This window comes from Neolamprologus brichardi, chromosome 2 (genome assembly GCF_056152115.1).
Source record: "Neolamprologus brichardi isolate AB-2024 chromosome 2, ASM5615211v1, whole genome shotgun sequence".
In the NCBI taxonomy this organism is placed as follows: domain Eukaryota; kingdom Metazoa; phylum Chordata; class Actinopteri; order Cichliformes; family Cichlidae; genus Neolamprologus; species Neolamprologus brichardi.
This window is the reverse complement of record NC_142105.1, coordinates 3,380,022-3,402,979: the sequence shown is the minus strand read 5'-3', so window position 1 is coordinate 3,402,979 and position 22,958 is coordinate 3,380,022. Positions and strand designations below refer to the sequence as shown.

The following is a 22,958-nucleotide window of genomic DNA, read 5'->3' as shown; positions in this document are numbered from 1 at the left end:
AGCTGACTGGGAGACTAACACAATGGGAGAAAACTGCAACTGTTATTTTGGTTTCCTAAAGGCGTGGAACTAAAGCATATTTAACAACAGTTATTTAGAGCCAGTTTAAGCCAAAGTTTGATCAAAAACACTCAATGCTTATCATATTTTTTGTAGAAAACATGAGAGTTGTTCTAAAAGTGTTCAGAAAATAATAACAAAGAATCATGACACTGTTACAATTAATGTAAAATCTTCCAGAAATACTCACGTTAGTTCGGAAAAGTAGCTCTCTGAACAAAGGTGACCAATCATGGTAATAATTGCAACAGCTCAATACAATTTATACAGTTTAATACAAAACATAGCTCATCACTTTTCAAGTACAACTTAAGCACAACTTCTTAAACCACTGACTATACTAGATCAGTAAGTTTTTTGCCAATCACTTACCACTAGCCACCAAAAACACAATCTTGTTGTGTCTGAAACCCTGTAATTCCTCTGCATTTTGTAATATAATGCTGACTGACTTTATAAGCCCCTGAAAAACACATTAAAGAAAGTATGCAAATTGACACTGACAGAGGCAATAAAGCTTCCTACATGAGTTAAAAAGCAGCACTGGGACTGGATCTAGTAGCTCAACTGAAATTCAAAAACGTGACCAAGAAACCGTTAGAGAATAAGTACACCATTAACCTCATTAGTCATATATGTAGGTTTAGAGAGCTACAGTATCAAACTGTGAACTGACACTCTAACCACGGACTGCATCGGACCCCTGGCAGTGCATGCAGAACTGCTGAACGCATTATTCATTTAATGGGATACTTATAAAGAGTACGGGAGAGAGGAGGAGGCGGGTGAAGGAGGGAGAGCCAAAGTCAAAGGGCATGAAGGGGCCAAGGAAGTCATTTGCATGAAGATAGAGACTGAGTGAAAGCGTGGAGCAAGCTGGAGAGGGGAGTGGAGCCCAAGAGGGGGGGAAATAGGGGAAAGGAGGGGAGGAAAGTGAGGGGTGAAACTCCTAAAACACATAAATAGGCGGAAAAGGACTTGGAACTTTGCAGTCACTCGTCCCGACAGCCACATCCACAGCTCTCCTCTCCCCTTCTCTTCACCTTCAGCCCTCTGCTCCACTCAGCTGCAGTCCTTCATTCATCTGGAACCCTGAGCAAACCCAGTGAGTAGTTTCTACAGCACACATTTACCCTGTTTCTGCATGGCCTTCCAGCTAAAAGACTGCTTAGACTACTAATCTACACAAATTGATGGATGTAAGAGTTGAACCATAGGTAGCTACAGAGCTGTAAGCTACTAACAGCTTTTAAGACACAGGACTTTTAAACAATTACAAAGTATTTAAGTGATAACATATTCAGAGTAAGCAACAATGAAAAAAAATGTAAATGTAGCCATTTTTAATTTAATTGTAAATATTTAAATTAAGAACGGAATTTTAAAAGAATGTGTCAAGATAAAGTGTCTTACTTGCTCAGGGTTAAATACTAAAAATGTGTTGCAATCTATGTGAAAGCTGTTCATTTATATACCCTCTGAGAAGCAGGGATGCAGCACTTGAACTCTTCATTAAACACATATGAGCATGAAAGTGATACTGCTAACTGAAAGACTAAATCAGAAGACCCACGCTGGAGCTTTAATGACAGAGTTCAGGGAAGATGCAGCCATGACTGGAGGAAGGCAATAATGAGATATCCAATGGAGAAGAATAACAACTTACTTCTATTTAATACCTTTAATGCAGATAATACAGAGATGGATGGTTTAGCAGACTCAAGTGCGATTACACTTTCGCTGTATGTATCCTAATAAATATCAAATTTCCTTCTGCCACTTTAACAACGCTAAACAAGTATAAACAGTGGAAAGACGGTCTAGAAACAAATTTCCCTTGTATAAAGAAGTTGTTAAACCCAATGTTAATGGTGTCTGATCAGTTTTCTTGGTGCTGATCTCGCTTAAATATATAAGATGATAAGAATCAAAAAGAATGAGAAGGCTTTTATTTGGAAAACCAATATTTATGGTTAGGCCACTGTTATAAGACCTTTATAAAAGAAAAAAGTACAAAATAGTGTTTTCTGTGTAGTGACTGACCAGGTACTTCTTTGCAGCTCTATATTATTACTGACTAGTCTTCCTTCTTTACCATCTTCTTTTATGCACCTCATTCAGGTCTTCTCCCCCGATCTACTCTTATCATGGACACCTCCTTCTCCGAGGCACTCTGTCACCTGATTGTCTTGATGCTAAGTCTGGGCCAAGGAATTCATTCAATGCCTGTCCCTACTGACATCCCCATGTGCACAGCTTCAGAAACTGCCCAGTATAGTCTAAAATTTACTGGCAAGTGGACCCAGGCAGCTTTTCCTAAGCAGTATCCTCGCTACCGTCCTCCTGCACAGTGGTCAAATCTTATTGGTAAGTGCACCTAACCTAAGGCAAGTTATTGGTCACATTATTTTCAGGTCAATGTGGCAAGATCTATTGGGTGGTTGAAAAACAGAAAGCTACTACGTAAAATGTCTTTTGAATAAATCAGAAGAGGAATGCACCAACTGTTTACTATAGAGTTATTCAAAAACAATCCTATTTTTTATTTGTATCGCATTTTACCCACTAGTAGGATGTTATACATCTGCCCAATTCAGACCAAAAACACTAGTAAACAGTCACAGAACTCCATTAATTTCCCTTTGCCGAGATGTACTGTATATGATCTCACTATTCAGACTAATACCTGCTGAAACAACAATTTTTCATCCTTTCTTTTCCATTAGGGGTGACCCACAGCTCTGACTACCACATGTGGCAACGTAATGAGTTTGCCAGCAATGGAGTGAGGGAGTTCACGGAGAAAGGTGAGGCTTGGACGCTTGTGAAGGAAGTCGAGACGGCCGGTGAACGCATCCAGAGTGTTTATGGGATCCTCTCCGCTCCCGCTGTCGTGGGCGGCACAGGCCAGATGAACACTGAGTTTGAGGTCTTTGCCAGGCACTCCTTTGTAAGTTTCTCAACAGGGCATCAAGTACATGCAAGGCCTGTCACTGACAGGTCAGCATAGATAAAGTGGTGTGCAGAATTCCCAAATAAGCACTTAGAATCATAGCTCTGTTTAGCCCAATAATAAAGCCTTACAGATAGGTACCCAGACCAAACAGGTTTAAAATTTGCCCATAATATAAATGAACTGTTTTAAAGTGGAAATGATCATTCTAGGAATCAGCACCACATCAGATTATACAATAACTTCCACTGTAGTGGTTACAACTATTTCAGTGTCAGTGAAGTTTTCAATGTTTCACTGTTATTTAAATTTCATGTAAGTGCAAATAAGAAATTTGGTGTAAACTCGAACATTATTTCTACTGAAGATGTTTTGTTGCTATGTTGCTCCATTGCAACTGTGTCTGTTATTATAACCAATGGTAATAAAAGCCAAAACCTTAAATATATAATGTGAATATTTATATATATCAAAATTGCAACCTTTGTAGTCAAATAATTACCTGCCACACTACTGATAATTGTTCATAATATGAAGTTATACTGTGAGAAAAACTGCATAATGCCTCTTTAATTAGGCTAATGCAGCAACAAAATGTTCCTATAAAACAAGCTCCTGACAGTTTTTTTCCCCCTGTAAACTACACCAAAAAGCGAGCTTCTGTAACTGTAACGAGTCTAATTAATGTCTCTTCGAATTATGTAACCTCTGCAGAAGTTTGCAGTTAAACTTCCCACTGATGAGTCTCTGGGTAGCTAATAACACCTCTGGCACATCTGACGAAAATTTGTTAAGCTTGGAAAAAGCCAATTGGAAACATAAGATGGTCACCAAAATAAAAGCAAGCCATGCTGGAACAAAAGTGCACTTGTAGAGTGGTGGATATGGTACAAGACTACGAATCTCTATAATGTCATGCTTAAAAAAGAGCATATTAATGCACAATAAAATAAATCATTGTAAAGCACAGACATCATATATGATTTAGAAGTATTTAGTGGTCCTTGAAGGAGGTTTGAGAACGAAGATGTTGGAAAGATGTTTGGAAAGGATTTTATTCTGTTTTTCTTTCCTTTTCTATTCTCATCTCTGCCTGTGGCTACATTTTAACTCACTTCTTATGTTTTACTTTCTCCATTCACAGCTGTCATTTATCGTACGGATCGTCCCAAGCCCGGACTGGTTTGTGGGTGTGGACAGTATAGACCTGTGTGATGGCGACCACTGGAAAGAAAATGTGTCAGTGGATCTTTTTCCATATGATGCAGGAACTGACAGTGGGTTCACCTTCTCGTCCCCCAACTTTGAGACCATCCCACAGGATAAAATCACACAGGTGGGCAGCACAGGTGCATGAATCCATAGTAAACCCAGGTATTTAGAAATCCTGATTGTCAACAGCTAGTAATGAAAACATTAGTGTTTCTATTAGACTCATACAGAGATGCTGTATTTAAGTGATGTACAGCGACACTCTACGGCTGTTGAATTTGCCCAAAAATTACAACACTGCTTTAACAAAATAAACTACACTAATTAGAATATTTATTTCTGCACATTTCAACCAGAAAAAGCAAAAAGAATAGAGACATAACTATAAGGCTATATTTAAGGTAAATTTAAACATAATTATAAGTTTTAAAATGCATCCCTCGACCAATAACATGGTGTAAGTCTTATCCATCAGTACACTGCAAGCACAACGGTCCAGGGATAATTTAGGTCTGGTCAATACCAGCATCTTTTTTTCATATTTAAGACGGCTTTTTCATCAGTTACAAATGTTAAGTTAGCTGGTTAGACAGTAATGTCAAAATAGTACAAAAAACTGAAAAAGACTATGAATAAACAGGGAAACAAAAATGGGGTATTCGTAAGTCGGGGTTCCACTGTATATAGAAATCATCACCAGGCTGAGTTCAGTGAGACATAACAGAAAATCAATTAAAGTGTAACTAGTAAACTATATGAGAGTATTTGAGGTTTAGTAATGTTGATAAAGGTAATTAAGCCACCACCGACACAGCTGTGTGCACTATCTGCCTCCAGGAAGCACCTAAAGACATTTATACTTCCCTAAATCCTCCAGCAAAAATTAAAAGAATATGGCAGCTGTTGCCGTGATACCAGCTTTCTTTTCTATTAAACTGTAATTTAAACTTTTAGTATCAATTGTAAGCCCACGCAGCAGCAAAATCAGTCTGAAGAGGCTTGTTACAACGCATATCTTGATAGATATTCCTTGTCCATTTTCCTCTTCACAGATCACTTCCTCTTTCCCTAGTCACCCAGCCAATTCCTTCTTCTACCCCCGCCTAAAGCACCTACCACCCATTGCGAAGGTCACACTGACCAAAATAAAGAAGACCAATCAGATCATCAGCCTGCCCATTGAGCCCACTCAATCCAACCAGCTGCCAACAGGAAATGAGATTGAAGATAAGCTCATAAGTAAGTCTGAATAACAAGTAAATTAAGAATTTCTGTTTTTATATGATTCATCTACTTTCCTTGAAGCATGCATTTTACAGCATAGTACAGAGCACAATAACAAAAGCTAGAACTCAAGGATGTGGCAGTTAACATCTCAGTTTGGTCTCAGTTTCGCACTCATTAGAGTCCTATGTTTTGATAAATTTTTATGGGAAAATTAGGAGCAGTCTTTAAATGGCATCATGTCCTCCTTTATGTCTTAACACAGATCCATGCGTGAACCATTACTCGCGTAACCCCGGTTCTCTGAAAACTGAGTAATCTACTGAGCGACAATTGAAAGAGAACTCTACATTAATCCCAATCCTCAATGGTTCTGGTTAACACACCAATTCTGCATTCAAGATACTGTCTTGGCAGCTACAAGTCATTCTGGTGACAAACCCTGAATGCATCCATAACTGAATTAGGCAAACATATGAGACAGACTTCAGAAGAACACCAACTCTATAGTGTCTTTCTTATTCTATTGATACTATATATATTATACTTGTTGTTAAAGGCTAAACTAAAAGTATAAACAGAATAAAATGAATACAGCATTCTACATGCTTTGTAAAACTCAGATGTAAGGTTTTAACATAAGGCAGGGACTTGCTCATTTTGGGGGAATTTAGGAAACATTACAGGCCACACACAAACTAAATTGTTTCCAACCAAAGACCAGAAAAGCCAAGCCAGAGTCAGGGTACCAGAAAATACCAGAAACACATCTGGCATCTAGTATAAGAGCCAAATATGTGTGATAAAAATGTCAAAGAGTACTTTATGAAAACTGTATAGAAATTATATACAGTAAATGTTTAGTCATGATGCCAAGTGGGACATAAACACTGGACTTTATTTCATGGGTGAAGCTGGATATGTGGGTTCCGAGACTATTTAAGACTCTTCTGTACAGAAAGGAAGAATACAAAGACATCTTGGAAAATGTACATGGAAAAGCTGTATCAAACTAAAAGTTAGCAATGCAGCAGACAAGTAACTTTGTGTGAATGATGCATGTGATAGGGAGGGCAAAACAGCCTTTTATAAAAGCATAATTCACCACGGAAAGTCTAAATAGATGACTTGACCAGGAAAAGTTTTTTTAAGGGGGGAAAAAGTAATAGATAGCATGTTGGCCTGGCAAAAGAGCTGACAGAGCATTAATCAGAAGCAGGGTTGAGGGTAACTGCAAGGGTCTGAGTCAGCATCACAGACTACAAGACCGTTCCCCCGACAACCCATCAACAAACAACAGAGAATGGCCAACAATCTGTTGGGGTTTCCTCCCCCTGTTCCCAATGCTCCATCTTACCCTTGTGTCTGTTTATCCTACCCCTATCATTATCCCTCCATCATATTTGTGTATTCTCCCCAGAGCTTGAACAAAGCTTTTCTTTAATGATCAGTAAGCACCTGTTCTAGATCTGTGAGACACTGATGGAAAATCAGGTTAAATCATCTTTGCGTTTCTGCAACCTTTTGTCACATTAACCTTCGCTTTGTCATTCTTGAACATAAATTTTAAGGGGAGTTATCAGCCTTTCACTTGATATCCAAATGTCCATCTATGCAGCTTCCATACAACCTCCCATCCTTCTGCTTTTCTACTCTCTAACTGACAACTGCGATTCATATCAGCTGCATAAAAGCCCACCAAGAGCTTGACTGAGGTACATCAGCAAGTAGTCTGAAAGCACCAAAAAACATGATGTGATGATAAGACTTTAAAAGGATTACATTTTTATTAGGTTAGCTGAAAAAGCAGAAAGTCAGAGGATGCTTCCTTACCCTCTATTATAATTGAGGTGTCTCCTAATAAGGGGCTAAATCAGGATCTGTTGCAGAGGAGTCATTAAGTAGCAGCACTGTTTACTCTGTAAACAGTAAGCACAATGAGCAAAAACCCACTCTACAAATGAAAGTAAAGCAAAATTAAAATTAACTCGAGCAGTGCAACCAGTGCAAAGAGTCTATAATGAGAAAATGTGGGTTCATAAGGCCTACACACAAAGCACGGCAACATCCTTTAATAATTTTGTGTTATAAAAAGAAAAGAAGATTTTCCTGATTACGACATATTACTCATCTTTAAAATTAAAGTCATGTGCAAAGACTTAAGAGCAACAAATTAGCAGAATGGAAACCTGATTGTTAATATGATTGCTATGCTACCCGCCCTTCTCTGCAGATACCCCTCTGGACTGTGAAGTGTCAGTGTGGTCTCCCTGGGGCTTGTGCAAGGGCAAATGTGGAGAGTCAGGCGTTCAGCACCGCACACGCTACATCATAATGCACCCAGCCAACAATGGAGCAGCCTGTCCCCTGCTGGAGGAAGAGCGGAAGTGTTTCCCAGACAACTGTTTATGACTAGGCCAGGAAAGGAGGGAAAAGAAAGAGAGGAAGGAGAGGAGAAAGAAGAAGGAGAGGAAAGCCAGAAAAGGGAGGAAAGGACGAAGACGCAACAGCAACAGTAAAAGGTCCGCGATTTAATCACAAGAAGTTTAACCATCACAAACCAGCTTCCATCGGTTCTCCCTGGCCAAACTGTTTCTGTGGAAATCACTAATATACATGCCGATTATGTGACTGTTCAACTGGGAGAGTGTGCCTTAAAAAAATCCTTAATCTTCCGTTCACATTGATAGATCTGACAGCACTAAAGAGGTGTAGTTTGGCAAAATAGCCATTAGACACCGATTCAGTTTTGGCAGATTATCAAAATTGTCTGGGGAGAGATCAGTGCTGTTTGGTAATTAGAAAATGAGCTGAAAACACAAGTTGGCACTGTAATTGGATTTGCTCTGACACTTCTGAAGATCACAAACATTTGTTTGCTACTCCCAGTAGCTTTTATTTAGAAATAAATCCTGGCATAAGATCCAAAATTATACAAATGATATCAAACTAAGAAAAGGTGGAAATACGGTGCTTCAATAGCCCCATTAGCAGAAGTAATATGATAACAAAAGTGACATATACACTTTCCTAAATTTAAAACATAATGTTTAAAAAAACATTGCGCTTGTTTTCCTAAAGAAAATGGATATATTTATTGACAGGATTTTAACCTGTAGTGTACAGCATATGAAATCTGAAATAATTTGTATTCCTTCACGTTACTGAGTTAAAACAGAAAAACTTGCTTTGTAAAATACTAAAACACTAAAAATATGTGTATTTTTTTTTGTAAAGGTCAATAAAATGTAAATACAACTTACAATACTGTTTCCTCTTTGATTCCTGTTTTCTCAAGAAACAAATGGTGGCGTCGTTTAATTAAAACTGTCGATTATCACCTCTAAATATTAGGCATGCATTAAGTTAATATTACTGATGTTGGGTTTGCAGGATCCAATGGAGTGTAGAGGACAAGCTGACCTCGGTTCACACAGTTTTGGACTGAATTCACTCTAATGAAGTGTTGGTGTTGGTCATAAAGTGAACACAAGTGATCTCCAGTGATTAAAGAGTTCATGAAATGTTTAGAACTCAAAGTTTAAAATCTTAAAGCAAGAAATTAATTTCACATAAAGGCTATAAAGCATAAATCCTACTGCACAAAAATATATATGTACATAGAAAAATTACCTTTTCTTTCAGGGCACGATGAAGACGACATAATTTTAAGTAAACGATATTAGCGTAAATATGTAAAACAGATATTCCCACCAAGCCAGCACTGAAACTACAGACGGCAGACTGAATAGCAATAAGAACTAAACATCTGGGACATGAGGGATGTCCTTCCGTTCGGAATGACGAGGGAGAGGAAAATTACTGAGCTAAAGATTTCTATTGTAGGTTCACTAACTATGTGTTAGAAGTAAGAGTAACGTAAACATCCAGTTTGGTGCAATGTCATGAGAAATATCCCTGCTTTGTTTGTGAAATTGAAATTTTAACAGACACAGTATAAAACCTGTGGTTATTTTATTGGTATGATAAAAGTACTGATTTACTATTCAAGCTTCCTGTAAAGTTACCAGAGTGTGGGATGAGAAGGAAATCTGATTCTTTGCTTACTTTAGAAATGACAACTTTTGCAGATGCTAAATATGAGATGGGTTCATTCAGTGTGTGTGGGAGTTTTCTCTGCATGTGACCTCATCTAAGGTAAACATATGGCATTTTACGCAATGGGCTGGATTACATTTCCTACACTACATAATGGGACACTGTCAAACAATCAACTTACTATATTACAATGTGCTAATATTTTGCATATAATTGTCCTTTGGTACTCTAAAGTACAGAAAAAAACTGGAAAGCACCTTCTTGAATTTTACTGAGGTAACTGTAAAGTACATCCTTGATAAACACACAACATTTTTTATAAGTGACACTACAAATTGTTATATGTGACCAAAAGTTCATGATGCTTATTCCTACCTCGTGTTAGTGTCAGAATATAAATATAATCTGCAGTGAAACGAAGAAACTGCTAGATACCCTATATCAGGTGCATGCTTGCCATTGCAGCTTTTCTATTGGTCGCCAGGTTAACCAGTTACAAAATTACCAGAATAACTTGTCACACAAAGTAGCACCTGTGAGTTTCTCACACTCTCACATATGGACATCATTAGATGGAAAAAACCTCAAACTTGAGCTAGAATTTGCAGATCTACATAAAGGCTCTACTGGAACTGCAGGCAAAGCATTAGGTCACTGTTAAGTGTAATCGAATAGTTTGCTGTTAACATAAAATGGGTTTGCAAGGCACTGGCTTTCTCCTTCAGTGTTACCTGATGCTGGCTGCTGCCATGTTTTTTCATCTTGGAGTGCAGGAGGAGAAATGCATCATTGAGGAGATTCCTGAAGACACACTAGTGACCGGTGAGTGTTTTAGATGGGGAAAAGTCCTCCTGAGTATCATTTATGATACCCAATCATAGCAATAAAAGTGGAATCAGTGATTGAGGGTGAATGTAATTATTTACAAATGTTAAAAACCATGTGATTTTTGAATCACACAGTAGCTTTACATGCACAATATTACGTTTCTAATTTGAGCAAGTGCAAAAACCATAAAAAGCTATTCAAGCCTTGTTTTAAATGAAACACTTTCAATGTATCCAGTAGTTAAATGGATACAATAAAGAAAGAAATATAAAGAGCATTCCACCAACTGCAAGGTTCATGGAGTTGGAAATCAAAATGAGTGCTTTTTAAGATCTCCTCACGAAAGAACCTCATAAAAAAGCAGTGTATTTAAGGATGTATAACCAAGTAATAACACCTGGGTACACAGCTACCTGAGAGTCGCTAAAACAAACTGTATTTGGTTCTTATTTACCACACGGCAGTTCAGTGATTCTCTCTGCAGTTTTCCATATTTACTGAGCTGGATGTGTGTTTTGCGATACTTTACATTACTTAACATTTCTCAGATCTTTTTTCCTTGATGTTAATCGCAGACTATTTAAGACTTTTTAATGATTACGGTGAGTTTTCATAACCACAGAATAAACAAACTGGAAATGATCAATCTTATCATAAGCATATGTCACGAATCTTGCAAGTTTGCTATGGGTCTTTGCAGTTACTGTGTGTGTAATTTTGTTTGTGTATATGTCTGCACTCATGTGTGTGTCTCTTACCTTTAGGCTTTTTTCTTTTGGAGCCTTGGGATGTGAAGGCGTTATCAAAATTACCTCAACTTGGCCTCACTGTGACAGTAAAAGATTCAAACAGTGAGGTACTGGACTCAAACGATACTTGAATGTCTTCACGTGATGTTACACTAAAAATATGTATCTTTCGAAATGAAAAAGAAACAAATAAACAAAAACAAGTGCTTATTACAGCCTAATAATAATAGTAACTTTCCTACTTTTCAGATTGTTTTGTCCAAGCGATATGGGAAATTTGGTAAATTCACCTTCACAGCTCACACTTCTGCTCAGCATCTTCTCTGCTTTAAAACAAACTTGACAAGTTTTTCTGTCTTTGCCCGTGAACGTCTGGTGAGAAATGTGGACACACAGAACAAACGTTATTCAAAACAAAGCAAAATACATAAATGGACTCCCCGTTTAAACACTGACTAATAGTTAACATTAACTTCTGTTTATCGATTTTGCTACACAGAAGCTACATTTGGATGTACAAATGGGAGAGTTCACAGTTGGTCACAATACTGATAGGACCAAGGACAGCATGGAGGCCCTGGAGAACAGTCTTAGACACCTGACGGAGCAGATGATTCACATTACCAGGCAGCAGGAGTTCCAAAGAGTAAATAAATATTTTACTGCACTGTCTTAACAGTTGTTTAAACCTGAAATACAGTAAGGAGACCAGTATATCAGATATAAGCTTCATTTTACGTCAAGAATCTTGAAGTACTTTTTTCCAATGCTACCAATGAAGGAGAATATATTCATTGTAAAATGGTAAAATTACATCATATAACAGGTTATCAATTCTATTCTTCTCTCTTTCTTTTTATTTTGTTGCCTGTTGTCATTCAGGAGAAGGAGGAGGTATTTCGTCAGATCACTGAGAACACCAACAGCAAAGTGTTGTGGTGGGCTGCAGTGCAGACCTCCATTCTGCTGGTGGTTGGTTTCTGGCAGATGAAAAGACTCAAAGACTTCTTCATCGAGAAGAAACTGGTCTGATGAACAACTTTGACCAGCCTCATTGTTTTTACTTTTATTTCACACACCCGTACCAGTGAAGTTTGAGTGCTGTAGGGCTGCAATGCTTAATAAAAAGGCCAGTTTTTACCAAACAGCTGGTGCAATGCTCTAGAGTATGGTGCTTAAGACTATTGTATATACAGTTGTGGTATGAAGTACATACATTCGCCATGGGCATGGAGTTGTGGTGATCTGGGGTTTTAGTGATTTCTGTGAACTGTGGAATGACTGTGGAGCACACATTTTTAACGATTATAATCAAAAATTGGGTGCTCAAGTTTCAATCTATTTTGGATTTTCTTTAATCCATTCAGGGTCACAATTATACATGTTGGATCAAATATATACATATACCCCCAATCATATTTGATTAGCAAGAAACCTTCTCAAATTGCATCCGCCACTTTTTGTAGCCATGAAGGTATAATTTTGGCTGGCTATTTCACCACTCTACTTGGCTAAATTGGTAGACGTCTTGTAGATCGATTGCTTTCTTGGCAAAGATTCAGCTTTTAGGCATAGTTCACAAATTTTCAATAACGTTGAGGTCAGGGCTTTGGGAAGGCCACTCCAGAGACCTAATATTAGCCTGCTTTATCAATTCCAAAACCAGTTTTGATGTGTTTGGGATCACTCTCCTGTTCTAACACCCAATTGCATTCAACCATCTAGTTGCTGATTTGAGGTAAAGTTGAAGAATTTGGAGGTAGGCCTTCTTCTTCATTATTTCACCCACTTGCAATGTACCAGTACCACTGACAGCAAAACAGACCCAGAACATGAGGCTACCACCTCGTGCTTGTTAGCTGGTAGTGTTCTTAGTTAGAGTCAGGGCTTCTTTCTTGGTTGACATTCTCTCAATGCATGGCGATATAAAACTCGCTTCACTGTTGACAATGACACTAGTCTTCCAGCAGTTTCCAGTTCGTGGCAGGCTTGATCCTCATTCCCCCGGTTGTTCCTCAACATCCTAACCAATTTTCTTTCATGACAGTTTGCGTCTTCTTTCAGAGTGAAAAAGTGGTGAAACATCCAAATAACATGTGTACAATTGTTTGAACTGATGATCTTGGAAACTCCAGTTGTTTAGAAATCATTTCCAAAGATCTTCCCAACTTGCGTAAATCTACAATTCTCATGTTTAAATCTGAGTTCCTTAGACTTTCTCATTGGTCAATCTAATCAGTGGTGTCAATCAAATCTTTTTTATGCTAAAAAGAGAAACTAGCAGTTGTAGTTAATCATGATCACAAAAGTTAACTGGCTTTGGTCTTGTCAAGTTAAAATACAGCATAAAACATTTAGCACCGTTTATTAAAGCACTTAAATGAATGTGGACATATATTTGAGCCTGCGTGTTTTCTCTTGATGCCGTGGATTACAGAAAATCCTAAATAAATAAATAAAACCAAGATTTGGGTGCATAGAGCTTGAAAGTATTTAAAGATGTATGCTTTTCACTCTGGAAAAAGAACAGTTCAAAGAAAGGATTAAAAGTCCAAAGTTACCATGACATTCATGACCACGATGAATGAATGTAAACTTCAGAGCACAACTGTATCCTTTGCTAATTAAAATGTGAAAAAATTGCATAAAAACTTGGAATAGTGCTTGCAAAATTGTTTTTTTTTGTTTTGTTTTTTTTTGCAATATTTTTTGTTGAATAAAATATTGTTTGAGGCATTAGGTCATTGTAATCTTTGATTTGTGTGACATTAACTCAATATAATAATTTATATTACTGCAACTTTGCCCTAAATAAGGTGAAAACCGTAGCCAGCAATTAGGAAAATATACACAATGTTTACAAAGGTTGAATGTGTTATAATTACGTACTATGGTTTTAGAAAATATAAGCTAATAGCATAAGAATCATCATGTGATTATGATGCATTTCACTCATAACTTACCTGGTGTTCAAATGTCCAACAGGCATAATCTTAAATAGGTATTTACAGGTTTTCAGCAATTTAAGTTAGAAGTTGGACAAACAGCTTCAACAACAATTGACCATCAGCGAAAAGGTGAAGTTACCTTTATTATAAGCAGTGAGGACATATATTAACCATTAATGACTCTAGGAGTAGGACAGAGCTAATATAAGCTAAATTAGCATTTAGCTTCACTAGCAGTCACAAGGTTTTCAAAGTAATAAATATAGTTATCTAATAAACCTTAATGAAATATGGCTGTAAAAACGAACTATATATAGAAGATATGCAGCAACTATTTTAATACACATGTGTAAATAAGAGTTAGGAGACCGTTTAGCTAAATATGCTAATTCATAAACGTAATTTAGCAAAGAACGTTAGCTAAATTAGCTCATTAACTCCTCACCTGATCTTGTTTTCCTGCAGGTTTTGAAATGGCTTCCTGGGTTTGCTGCAATTCCTGCTTTCTTCCTCAAAGTGCTGACCGCAAACTGGCGGTCACAAGCTGTGGCCATGTCATCTGTAGTGATTGTCATCAGAGAGGTTATCAGAGAGGTACATAAACAGTTTTGTTGCAAACACAGTCAAAACAATCACTGTTTGGAATACCTGCATATATTTAAGCACCAAGTCTACAGCCTTCCTACTCCCCAGCAAATGAAAGTATGATTAGACAGGGACATCTGTTGGGCTCTAAGTGATATTGCAGAGCTGATTATTTATTTTTTGCACTGAGTGTCGCATGTTAAGTTGTCTCTAAAGGAAAGGATCTCCCTAGGGATCTAGATCTGTTTAAGATAGATTAAATATCAGTGTTAGAGATTGTTATATTATAAAAAAAGTGATTGTCTATGATTATATGTTTTATTCAAAAATTGAGAGTGAAATTACACCATTCACCAATGGATGGTACTCCTGGAGGTCCTTTAATCACTATTCATTAGCCCTGGAGTTGTTCATGATTGGTCTCACCTTAATCAGACTTTCTTTGACTTTTTCTGTCTCCCATGGTTAGATAAACCCATTTAACTGATTTTGTTTCACAGAAACCCTTGATGTCAATTTTCAGTCCTTCCATGTCTTCCGATCCTTGCGATCCACCATTATATTCTTGACTTTGTAATTTTGGTTTAAATATAATCTTTCTTTCAGGCCAACCAGGCAGCTGTTTAATCTGCAACGCTAAATGCCAACTGTCACCACTGTCTGACAAAGTAAGCACTCTTTTCTCATGAAATCCCCAGGTAACTGTGGGTGTTGGGGTGGGATAGCCACATTAATAATCAGACTATTAAAAGTTGAATATTCTGCTGTCGTTAGAGTTATGTTAAATGTGCTTGTTTCAGAGCAGCCCTGGTGTGAAGGCCCTTTTCTCAAACATCAAGGTGGTGGCAGCCAAGCACTTAATGGAAATCAGCCAAGTTCAGTCATTTTCTCGCTTCATATAAACACCTATAATCCGATTGTATATCACCAGTGACCTGTAAACAATTGTGCTGTATAGCATTTAAATATATCCAAGGTTATCGTTTTCCCAGGTTATAAAGTACCAGGAAAAACATCAAAAGAGGCTCTTCACTCACTACGAGCAAAGGGTGATATTTTTTTATTATTTCTTTGCCTTAAAATTGTATTTTTCTATCAGTCTGCAGCATTTAACTCATCTACCACACTGGCTGTCTAGCTCTGTAGACAACAGTAACTGAAACAGATGCTTATGCCACCTAGTGTACCAAACTTATCAATTAATCACTTGCAGAATGAAAAGCTAGAGGAGGCAGTAGTGAGGATGAAGCAAGAAATGCAGCAGATGACAAAGTAAGTTAAATTAGATTTGAAATAAGCTGCAGTTTGTGAAAAGATGGAAAGGTTTCTTATTTATTTTCCAATTAACAGGAAGCTGAATGAACAGAGTGCCTACATTGCTAAGCTGGAAAATGCACTAAAGCTTCAGAGGTACAACACTGAATAGATAGTTAACCCAATGTGTAATTGTCAGTTTCTGCCTAGTAAAGCCAGTTATTGCTCCCCTAATTCTTATTTTATGTTTTATTTTGATTAACAAATGTCTGGCTAAATTCCCTGTGCTGTAGATTTGAATACCATTTTTTTAGGGTTTTGCATCAATAATAATGATGTTAAGGTAAATAAAATTTAAAAAAATTGTAAATAATGATTAGTGGAGGCAGTTAAAAGCCTGTGATTAAAGACTTTTACAACCAACTGGTTGTTCTACCGCACCGTTCACTAGGTGTCACTCCTGGCACATCTATGGTTCAACTATAGTGATGCTTTAGTGTTTCCATGGGCATGTTGAAATGAATTCAGCAATAAAAATACAGACTTATAAGTCTGTGTAGAATAATCTATAAAAGTACCACAGTTACATTCATCTCTTATGTCTTAATCCACTCTGATTTCATGCAGAAACGCCATCATCTGCTATCTTAGTGTAGGTTTCAGTCCAGCAGGTGCGCTTTGTGTAAGTGATTAACATTATTTATTACTCCTGTTACTCAGTACCAAAGCTTCATCTGGGCACCATATGAGCCATAGTTCCCAAACCCCACATGGACATAAACCAGGTAAACTATCTCTCATTGTATTGGCAACTGTAATGATCTGTTTTTTGATGGCGCCTGACAAACTACGCAGACATACTGTGTACCATTAACAATTTTTATTACTAATTCTGTCCTATGCAAGAATTGTATATGTGCACTCACTGTCCACTTCACAGATATACCTGTTCAACTGCTTGTTAACATTAATATCTAGTCAGCTAGTCATGTAGCAGCAATTCAGTGCATTTAGCCATGTACACATGGACGGGACAACCTGATGTTCAAATTGAGCATCAGAAGGTGGAAGAAAATTGATTTAAATGACTTTGAACGTGGCGTGGTTGTTGGTGTCAGATGGGTAAAGTGAGTGGGAGTTCTCTATTGCTGATATCTGAGGTCAGAGGATAATGCCAGACTGCTGTGAGCTGATAGGAAGGCAGCAAAAGAACATCTCTGAATGGATAACACATTTGACCTTAAACACCACACTCCACTCCTGTCAGTTAAGAATAGGAGGGTGAGTTTACAGCTCCCATGGGCTCACCAAAACTGGACAATACTAGTGGTAGGGGTCAAAATTTCTCATAAATAAGCAGGGATCTACCCTTCCACGTGTCAACAGTTCAGGCTGGCGGTGGTGTGATGGTCCGGGGGGGATTTCTTGGGACAATTTGAACAGAATACAATGCCTTTTATTGTCACTATACACATGTACAGTGAGATATAAAGTGTCTTCTATTCAGTGCAGACACGTGGGAAAAGAAAGTGGGGTGAGGTACACAGTTCTGTAGCACTATGTACATATGAACAGTATCCACAAGTAAGAACTCTGCAAATATACAAATTGGGGGAAAAATAGTGTTATATATTTACAGTGTGGGTTATAGCTTGTAAATTAAGTATTGCACAGAGGTGATGATAGTTGTGTAGTCTGTGTCTAGAGGGAAGTCTTTGGATTGGGAGTGGAACTGTGTTGTCAGTGCATGAGTGAGTTCAGGGTGGTGGCTTAATGCCAATTGTTTAAACACCACAGTCTGCCTGAGTATTGTTGATATTATTGATGTCCAGCACAAAACTCAAACTGATTTCTTTAACATGAGTTGACTGTAAATTGGCTCCACAATCACCAGATCTCAATCCAGCAGTGCGCCTCTTGAATGTAATGGAATAAGAGAGTTTCACGGATCTGCAGATAACAAATCTACAACAACTGTGTGATGTTGTCATTTCATTATGAATCAAAATCTCTTAGGAATGTTTCCAGCACCCTGTTGAATGTGTGTTATGAAGAATTAAGACAGTTCTGAAGGCAAAAGAGGGTCCAATCATCAAGAGCATGGTGTACCTAACAAAGTGACTTTTTTAGTTATTATACAACACATGGTTTGTTTATTTTATACACTTTGTTAATGCTAGAGTCAATGAAGCAGATAAAACATCTTTTATTATAATTAATTATAATAAAAGATTATATTTATTTAAATCTATGAGTGCTTGTTGCAAAAAAACCATGCACAAAGACCAGAAGCTTTTGTAACCTTGTTACTTTTAGACTGTAAAACAACCATCTAAGTGGTTCATTTTATGAATAACTAAATAATGTCTGTCACTAATAGCATACAGCATGTTTTAAGTTACTTTAAATTTTGCTCCTTCTTTTTCGTCTAAGTCTTACAGATACCATATAACTCCTCTGTGTCCCTCTCACGACACTCTTCAGCTACTAACGTGTGAGTATAGTCTCTGTCTACTATTTCACAATTTTCCTTAATAGCGCTGACCTTGATTAATACTCTCTTCATTCTATCTCATGCTGCTAATTTTTCTTCTTTTGCTTATATTATTCTCTTACTATACCTCAGGCTTCAGAGAGAGAGAAAGTAGGAGGTAGTTCACAGCACAAACAAGTTATATCCTGGCTTCACTACTGATGTCTTATGTTAGCTTTCGTTGCCGTGAGCTTTGCCCTGCCCTGCGGCTATCCGCACACCTGAATAAGCTGATCTTTGCTTGGGTTTAATCAGGAAAGCGTACTGGGTTTCCTACACAGTACTGACACAGGACTGATTGAGTGTCAGAATTTAATAGTATTATTGTTATTTTATCCACTGAGACACTGGCTTTAAAAGATGGAGAGTGGATATAAATGTCATTTCCTGCAGGGTCAATTCAGCCGCTGGCACTTTAGTCACTGATAGATGTCTTTCTGCTTTGCTGGGTGGCAACGCGGGTGAAGTGGTGCCATAATAATATAAATTTGGTCTCAAATTATTTTGATCTTGCTTGAGTGAATGATTTATATTTTGAAAATCCCCCAACTCAAATAATCTATGTTTTCTATCACAAGTACAGTAAACTACACACAAGAGTCATGATTTTGGTAAAAATAAAAGGTGAATAATATAATTTTTGAAGTTCATTTACAGTTTTTCTTCTACAGTTTAGTGTAGAATTAATAAAGGATTTAATAAATTATATAAAACTGTTTAAAATACATATAGAACATAGAAGGTCAGATTTATTTCACTACATTATACCATGTTTTCTTGTATTCATTTGTACATGAATTTTTGCAAAATTTCTGCAACGTCCACTGTTCACTAAGGATGTGTCAGTGTTTTACTATTGAAAAAATAAATACTAATGTAACTTGTAAATGTTGTCCTATTAAAGAAAAATCAAAAGCATTCAGTTATCGGTGCACTGTTAAAAACACTGAAGCCAACAGAACTAATGAAGTGTGCCTTCCTGTCTGGCAGCGCTGAAAACATGGAGGTGGATCAAAGGAGTCTGCTCTGGAAAGTAAGTCCCAGTTACTTCGCTCGCTGTCTATCATTGTTATGAATGAGATTCTGTCGAGATTACACAGCATCCTGACATTGACTTTGAGGCTTTGGTTTATTATGATGGAAAGTATTAAGCAAATAAAACATTGTGATTTGTGCTGTTTCTCTGTGAATCTGTCTTTCAGCCTAACTCTGGCTCATTTATCAGAGCTTCACAAGATGGATGGACTGGTATGTGCTTTCTACTGCCTGTTATGCAGCTACTGTTTTGGTTTTAACTAATGGAAGAGGTGTCATCTGTGTCAGATATTTCCATTTGCTGGAAATGCTGTCATTGTACACTTAGAAACTGATGATTTGACCACCTATAGTAAATAAATCAATAGAGATAAATAAGATGACAGTCCTTTAGTTGCTCTTCCTTTATCACTTTAGACATTGTAGATATCTACTATACCTACATAGCAGTTTAATTCAGGATATACGCTAATATACAAGAGGATCATTTTGTAACCATCAGTGGATTGATTATGCTGTTAAAAATACTTTTTACAGAAGATTTGATTGATGGTTACTGCAAGATAAGGATGAGCTGTGTCATTAATTATAGACCTAACTGCTGCAGAGGCGTGTGTACAAGCTTTAGGTGTTTTGCCTGGTTTGTTGGTAGCAACATCTGTGCAATTTTGATGCAAATTACTCTGGAAGATGACTCACCTGTTTATCTTGCCATCTCTGATGGTTTTCCAAATGAAACATGCTCGTGAGGTGGAACAAGAGACACATAAGCCTATAATGACCCAGGAATTTTTTTAATCATTGTGAGCCATTTTTATCTGACTTGTGTTAAGGATTAACCCTGGTTTTATCTTGTGTAATGTGCAGGCACCATGCCTCACAGATCGTCCAACCCAAACATGTCAGCCAGTCACGCCGCATGCTCAGCCACAGTGAGGTAACAGGTTTAATTCATTAAATACATCAAAACAATATCATAGGCAGCATGGTGATGTAGTGATTAGCATTGTTATCTCACAGCAAGCAGGCTAGTGGTTCGAATCTCCGGTGTGGCTGGTGCCACTGTTCTGTGTAGATTTTATATCCTGTGATCCTTTCTGATGTTTTTTTCACTGATTAGTTTTGTTTTTTGTGTATTAGTTTAAAAAACACTTCAAAACGTCTCAGGTTTTTCTAAGTTTATTGCAGGTGCTGATCATTTGTGTGCTTTTCATTTTGTAGAACAGTTCATTTGTTTCAAGAAAAACATGCAGTGTCATGACTGTGTGAGCTATTTATTTGTGGACACAATGTCAGAACACACAAAACGGCAGGAGTAAACTCAAAATGAGCATTTAATTGTCATAGTCTAAAAATACACAGGAACAAACAGATAAGACAGCGAATGAACAACTCTAAGGATTGCTAGGAGATACAGCGTCACTGTCAAACTCAGAGTACTACTCTGAGGTACTGCGGAGAGCTACACACAGCTATGAGGGATAATGAATAAACAGAGACAGAGACAATATATATAGACACAGCAGATAACGAGGGGAGCGGTAACAGGTGAGTATACAGCTGAAACCAACTCAAACATGGGTCATCCAGAAGAAACTTGAACTCAAAACGCAGAGAACATGACATGTAGAAATCTCACTACTGTGAAATTTGTGTTGATTCTGCCCCACATAAAACACAACAAGAAAACTGCATCAATGAGAGAAGGTTACATTTAATGACATGTAGTGTATCCAATTATGCCTCGTTGTTGTTACAGTAGATTAACAGTTTGCCTCTCTTATCGTCTCCCAGCCGTTTTCAAGGAGGACCTTTTACCCCAGACGTGTCATTCGGCCAGAGTTCTGGATGGAAGTCTCCAATCTTTAGACCACCGTCCTCCTCCAGGCACTCCATGTCCTCACTGGTCTACCCACCTCCTTAAAAAAACACACACACGAAAACTGTCATGAGGTCTCTAGATGAAATACGCCTAGCTAAAATGAGTCACCACCCGGTTTATATGTTGGTTTCACTCACACACCTGTGAATTCACAGACACGATTAAATGTATTTAGCTTAAAACCAAGATTTGTTCTTATGTACATTGATTACAAACCTAAAATTTAAGTTTGGTAAATTGTGTTCAATCTACAAATTCAATAAACAGATGATAAGATAACACTGCGGCTTGTTGCTGATTGAAATGGTTTCAATGTTTTCTATTTTGACAGAGTTTTAGCTCACACCAAACTTTGGCGTTCTGGTGAAATCTGGTACACTTTTATATTAATGACTGGTTTGCAGTCAAAGGTCAGAATATTCATGACAATTACTTTGAGTAATCCAGTGGAGAAAGGCCTCAATTCAATTCAATTCAATTCAATTTTATTTATATAGCGCCAAATCACAACAAAAGTCGCCTCAAGGCGCTTCATAGATACAGAGAAAAACCCAACAATCATATGACCTGCTATGAGCAGCACTTTGGCGACAGTGGGAAGGAAAAACTCCATTTTAACAGGAAGAAACCTCCGGCAGAACCAGGCTCAGGGAGGGGCGGGGCCATCTGCTGTGATTGGTTGGGGTGAGAGAAGGAAGACAGGATAAAAGACATGCTGTGGAAGAGAGACAGAGATTAATAACAGATATGATTCAATGCAGAGAGGTCTGTTAACACAAAGTGAGTGAGAAAGGTGACTGGAAAGGAAAAACTCAATGCATCATGGGAATCCCCCAGCAGCCTACGTCTATTGCAGCATAACTAAGGGAGGATTCAGGGTCACCTGGTCCAGCCCTAACTATATGCTTTAGCAAAAAGGAAAGTTTGAAGCCTAATCTTGAAAGTAGAGATAGTGTCTGTCTCCTGAATCCAAACTGGAAGCTGGTTCCACAGAAGAGGGGCCTGAAAACTGAAGGCTCTGCCTCCCATTCTACTTTTAAATACTCTAGGAACAACAAGTAGGCCTGCAGAGCGAGAGCGAAGTGCTCTAATAGGGTGATATGGTACTACAAGGTCATTAAGATAAGATGGGGCCTGATTATTTAAGACCTTGTATGTGAGGAGCAGGATTTTGAATTCAATTCTGGATTTAACAGGAAGCCAATGAAGGGAAGCCAAAACAGGAGAAATATGTTCTCTCTTTCTAGTTCCTGTCCTCAGCCCACAAAGTCTTACAAGCTTTTAGGCAAAGGCACAATCTGACATGACGTTTTCTTTGCCCGCTGGATTTAACATTGGAAACACAAACCTCATATCTGTTACAAAGCAAATGCAAGTGAAGGCGAAGAAAAGTGTAGCCGCATAGAAACACGATATCACCTGAAGTCATCTCAGCACGGAAAAGCTTACGCGGTGAAGCGGGTGGCGAGGACGCTTGATGTGTTCAGACAGGTCAATTCTGTCTTTGAAAAGCTGTGTTTTCACCTGTATTGTTCCCGGCTGTCAGGGTGGAGAATGGTGTCTATTCAGGAGGGCTCAGGTGGGACTGTGTGTGTGTGTGTTCTGGGTCTGTGCACGCTATGTTCAGGCACTTGCA

At 37.9% G+C, this 22,958-nt stretch overlaps 3 protein-coding genes and 1 long non-coding RNA gene across 9 annotated transcripts in view; 3 read left to right on the top strand and 1 right to left on the bottom strand.

The window, feature by feature from the left end:
- The window catches only part of LOC148106053 (uncharacterized), a 74,498-nt gene extending 59,877 nt beyond the window's left edge, over nucleotides 1-14,621 (bottom strand). For all 3 annotated transcript variants that reach the window (XR_015719636.1, XR_015719640.1, XR_015719639.1), the window contains exons 1-3: nucleotides 14,479-14,621; nucleotides 11,376-11,457; nucleotides 11,095-11,163 (exon numbers count right to left, since the gene is read on the bottom strand). This is a non-coding gene — a long non-coding RNA (uncharacterized LOC148106053). The remainder of the gene's footprint in view (nucleotides 1-11,094; nucleotides 11,164-11,375; nucleotides 11,458-14,478) is intronic.
- On the top strand, nucleotides 1,062-8,714 carry spon2b (spondin 2b, extracellular matrix protein). The gene is made up of 6 exons (XM_006804560.3): nucleotides 1,062-1,165; nucleotides 2,182-2,427; nucleotides 2,787-3,010; nucleotides 4,158-4,349; nucleotides 5,278-5,464; nucleotides 7,683-8,714. Exons 2-6 carry the CDS (start codon nucleotides 2,208-2,210, stop codon nucleotides 7,859-7,861), a joined length of 1,002 nt encoding a protein of 333 aa, XP_006804623.1. The 5' UTR covers nucleotides 1,062-1,165; nucleotides 2,182-2,207; the 3' UTR covers nucleotides 7,862-8,714.
- Nucleotides 10,201-12,293, top strand: si:ch211-255i20.3 (transmembrane emp24 domain-containing protein 11). Its single transcript, XM_006804532.3, has 5 exons — nucleotides 10,201-10,330; nucleotides 11,101-11,192; nucleotides 11,335-11,460; nucleotides 11,585-11,731; nucleotides 11,968-12,293. Exons 1-5 carry the CDS (start codon nucleotides 10,201-10,203, stop codon nucleotides 12,115-12,117), a joined length of 645 nt encoding a protein of 214 aa, XP_006804595.1. The 3' UTR covers nucleotides 12,118-12,293.
- Nucleotides 14,024-21,596, top strand: rnf212 (ring finger protein 212). Of its 4 annotated transcripts, none has more exons than XR_015719635.1 (14): nucleotides 14,024-14,162; nucleotides 14,499-14,627; nucleotides 15,225-15,286; nucleotides 15,419-15,493; nucleotides 15,611-15,667; nucleotides 15,832-15,890; nucleotides 15,969-16,028; nucleotides 16,593-16,657; nucleotides 18,306-18,366; nucleotides 19,396-19,438; nucleotides 19,608-19,653; nucleotides 20,308-20,377; nucleotides 20,803-20,988; nucleotides 21,235-21,308. XR_015719635.1 is itself a non-coding variant. In XM_087846160.1 (13 exons), exons 2-13 carry the CDS (start codon nucleotides 14,507-14,509, stop codon nucleotides 21,362-21,364), a joined length of 849 nt encoding a protein of 282 aa, XP_087702286.1. In that variant the 5' UTR covers nucleotides 14,024-14,162; nucleotides 14,499-14,506; the 3' UTR covers nucleotides 21,365-21,596. The 4 variants fall into 4 exon arrangements, 2 of the variants coding, with proteins under 2 accessions (XP_087702286.1, XP_087702289.1); XR_015719634.1 differs by having other exon boundaries at nucleotides 20,788-20,988; XM_087846160.1 differs by lacking the exon at nucleotides 20,803-20,988 and having other exon boundaries at nucleotides 21,235-21,596.
- Nucleotides 21,597-22,958: the final 1,362 nt, after the last annotated feature.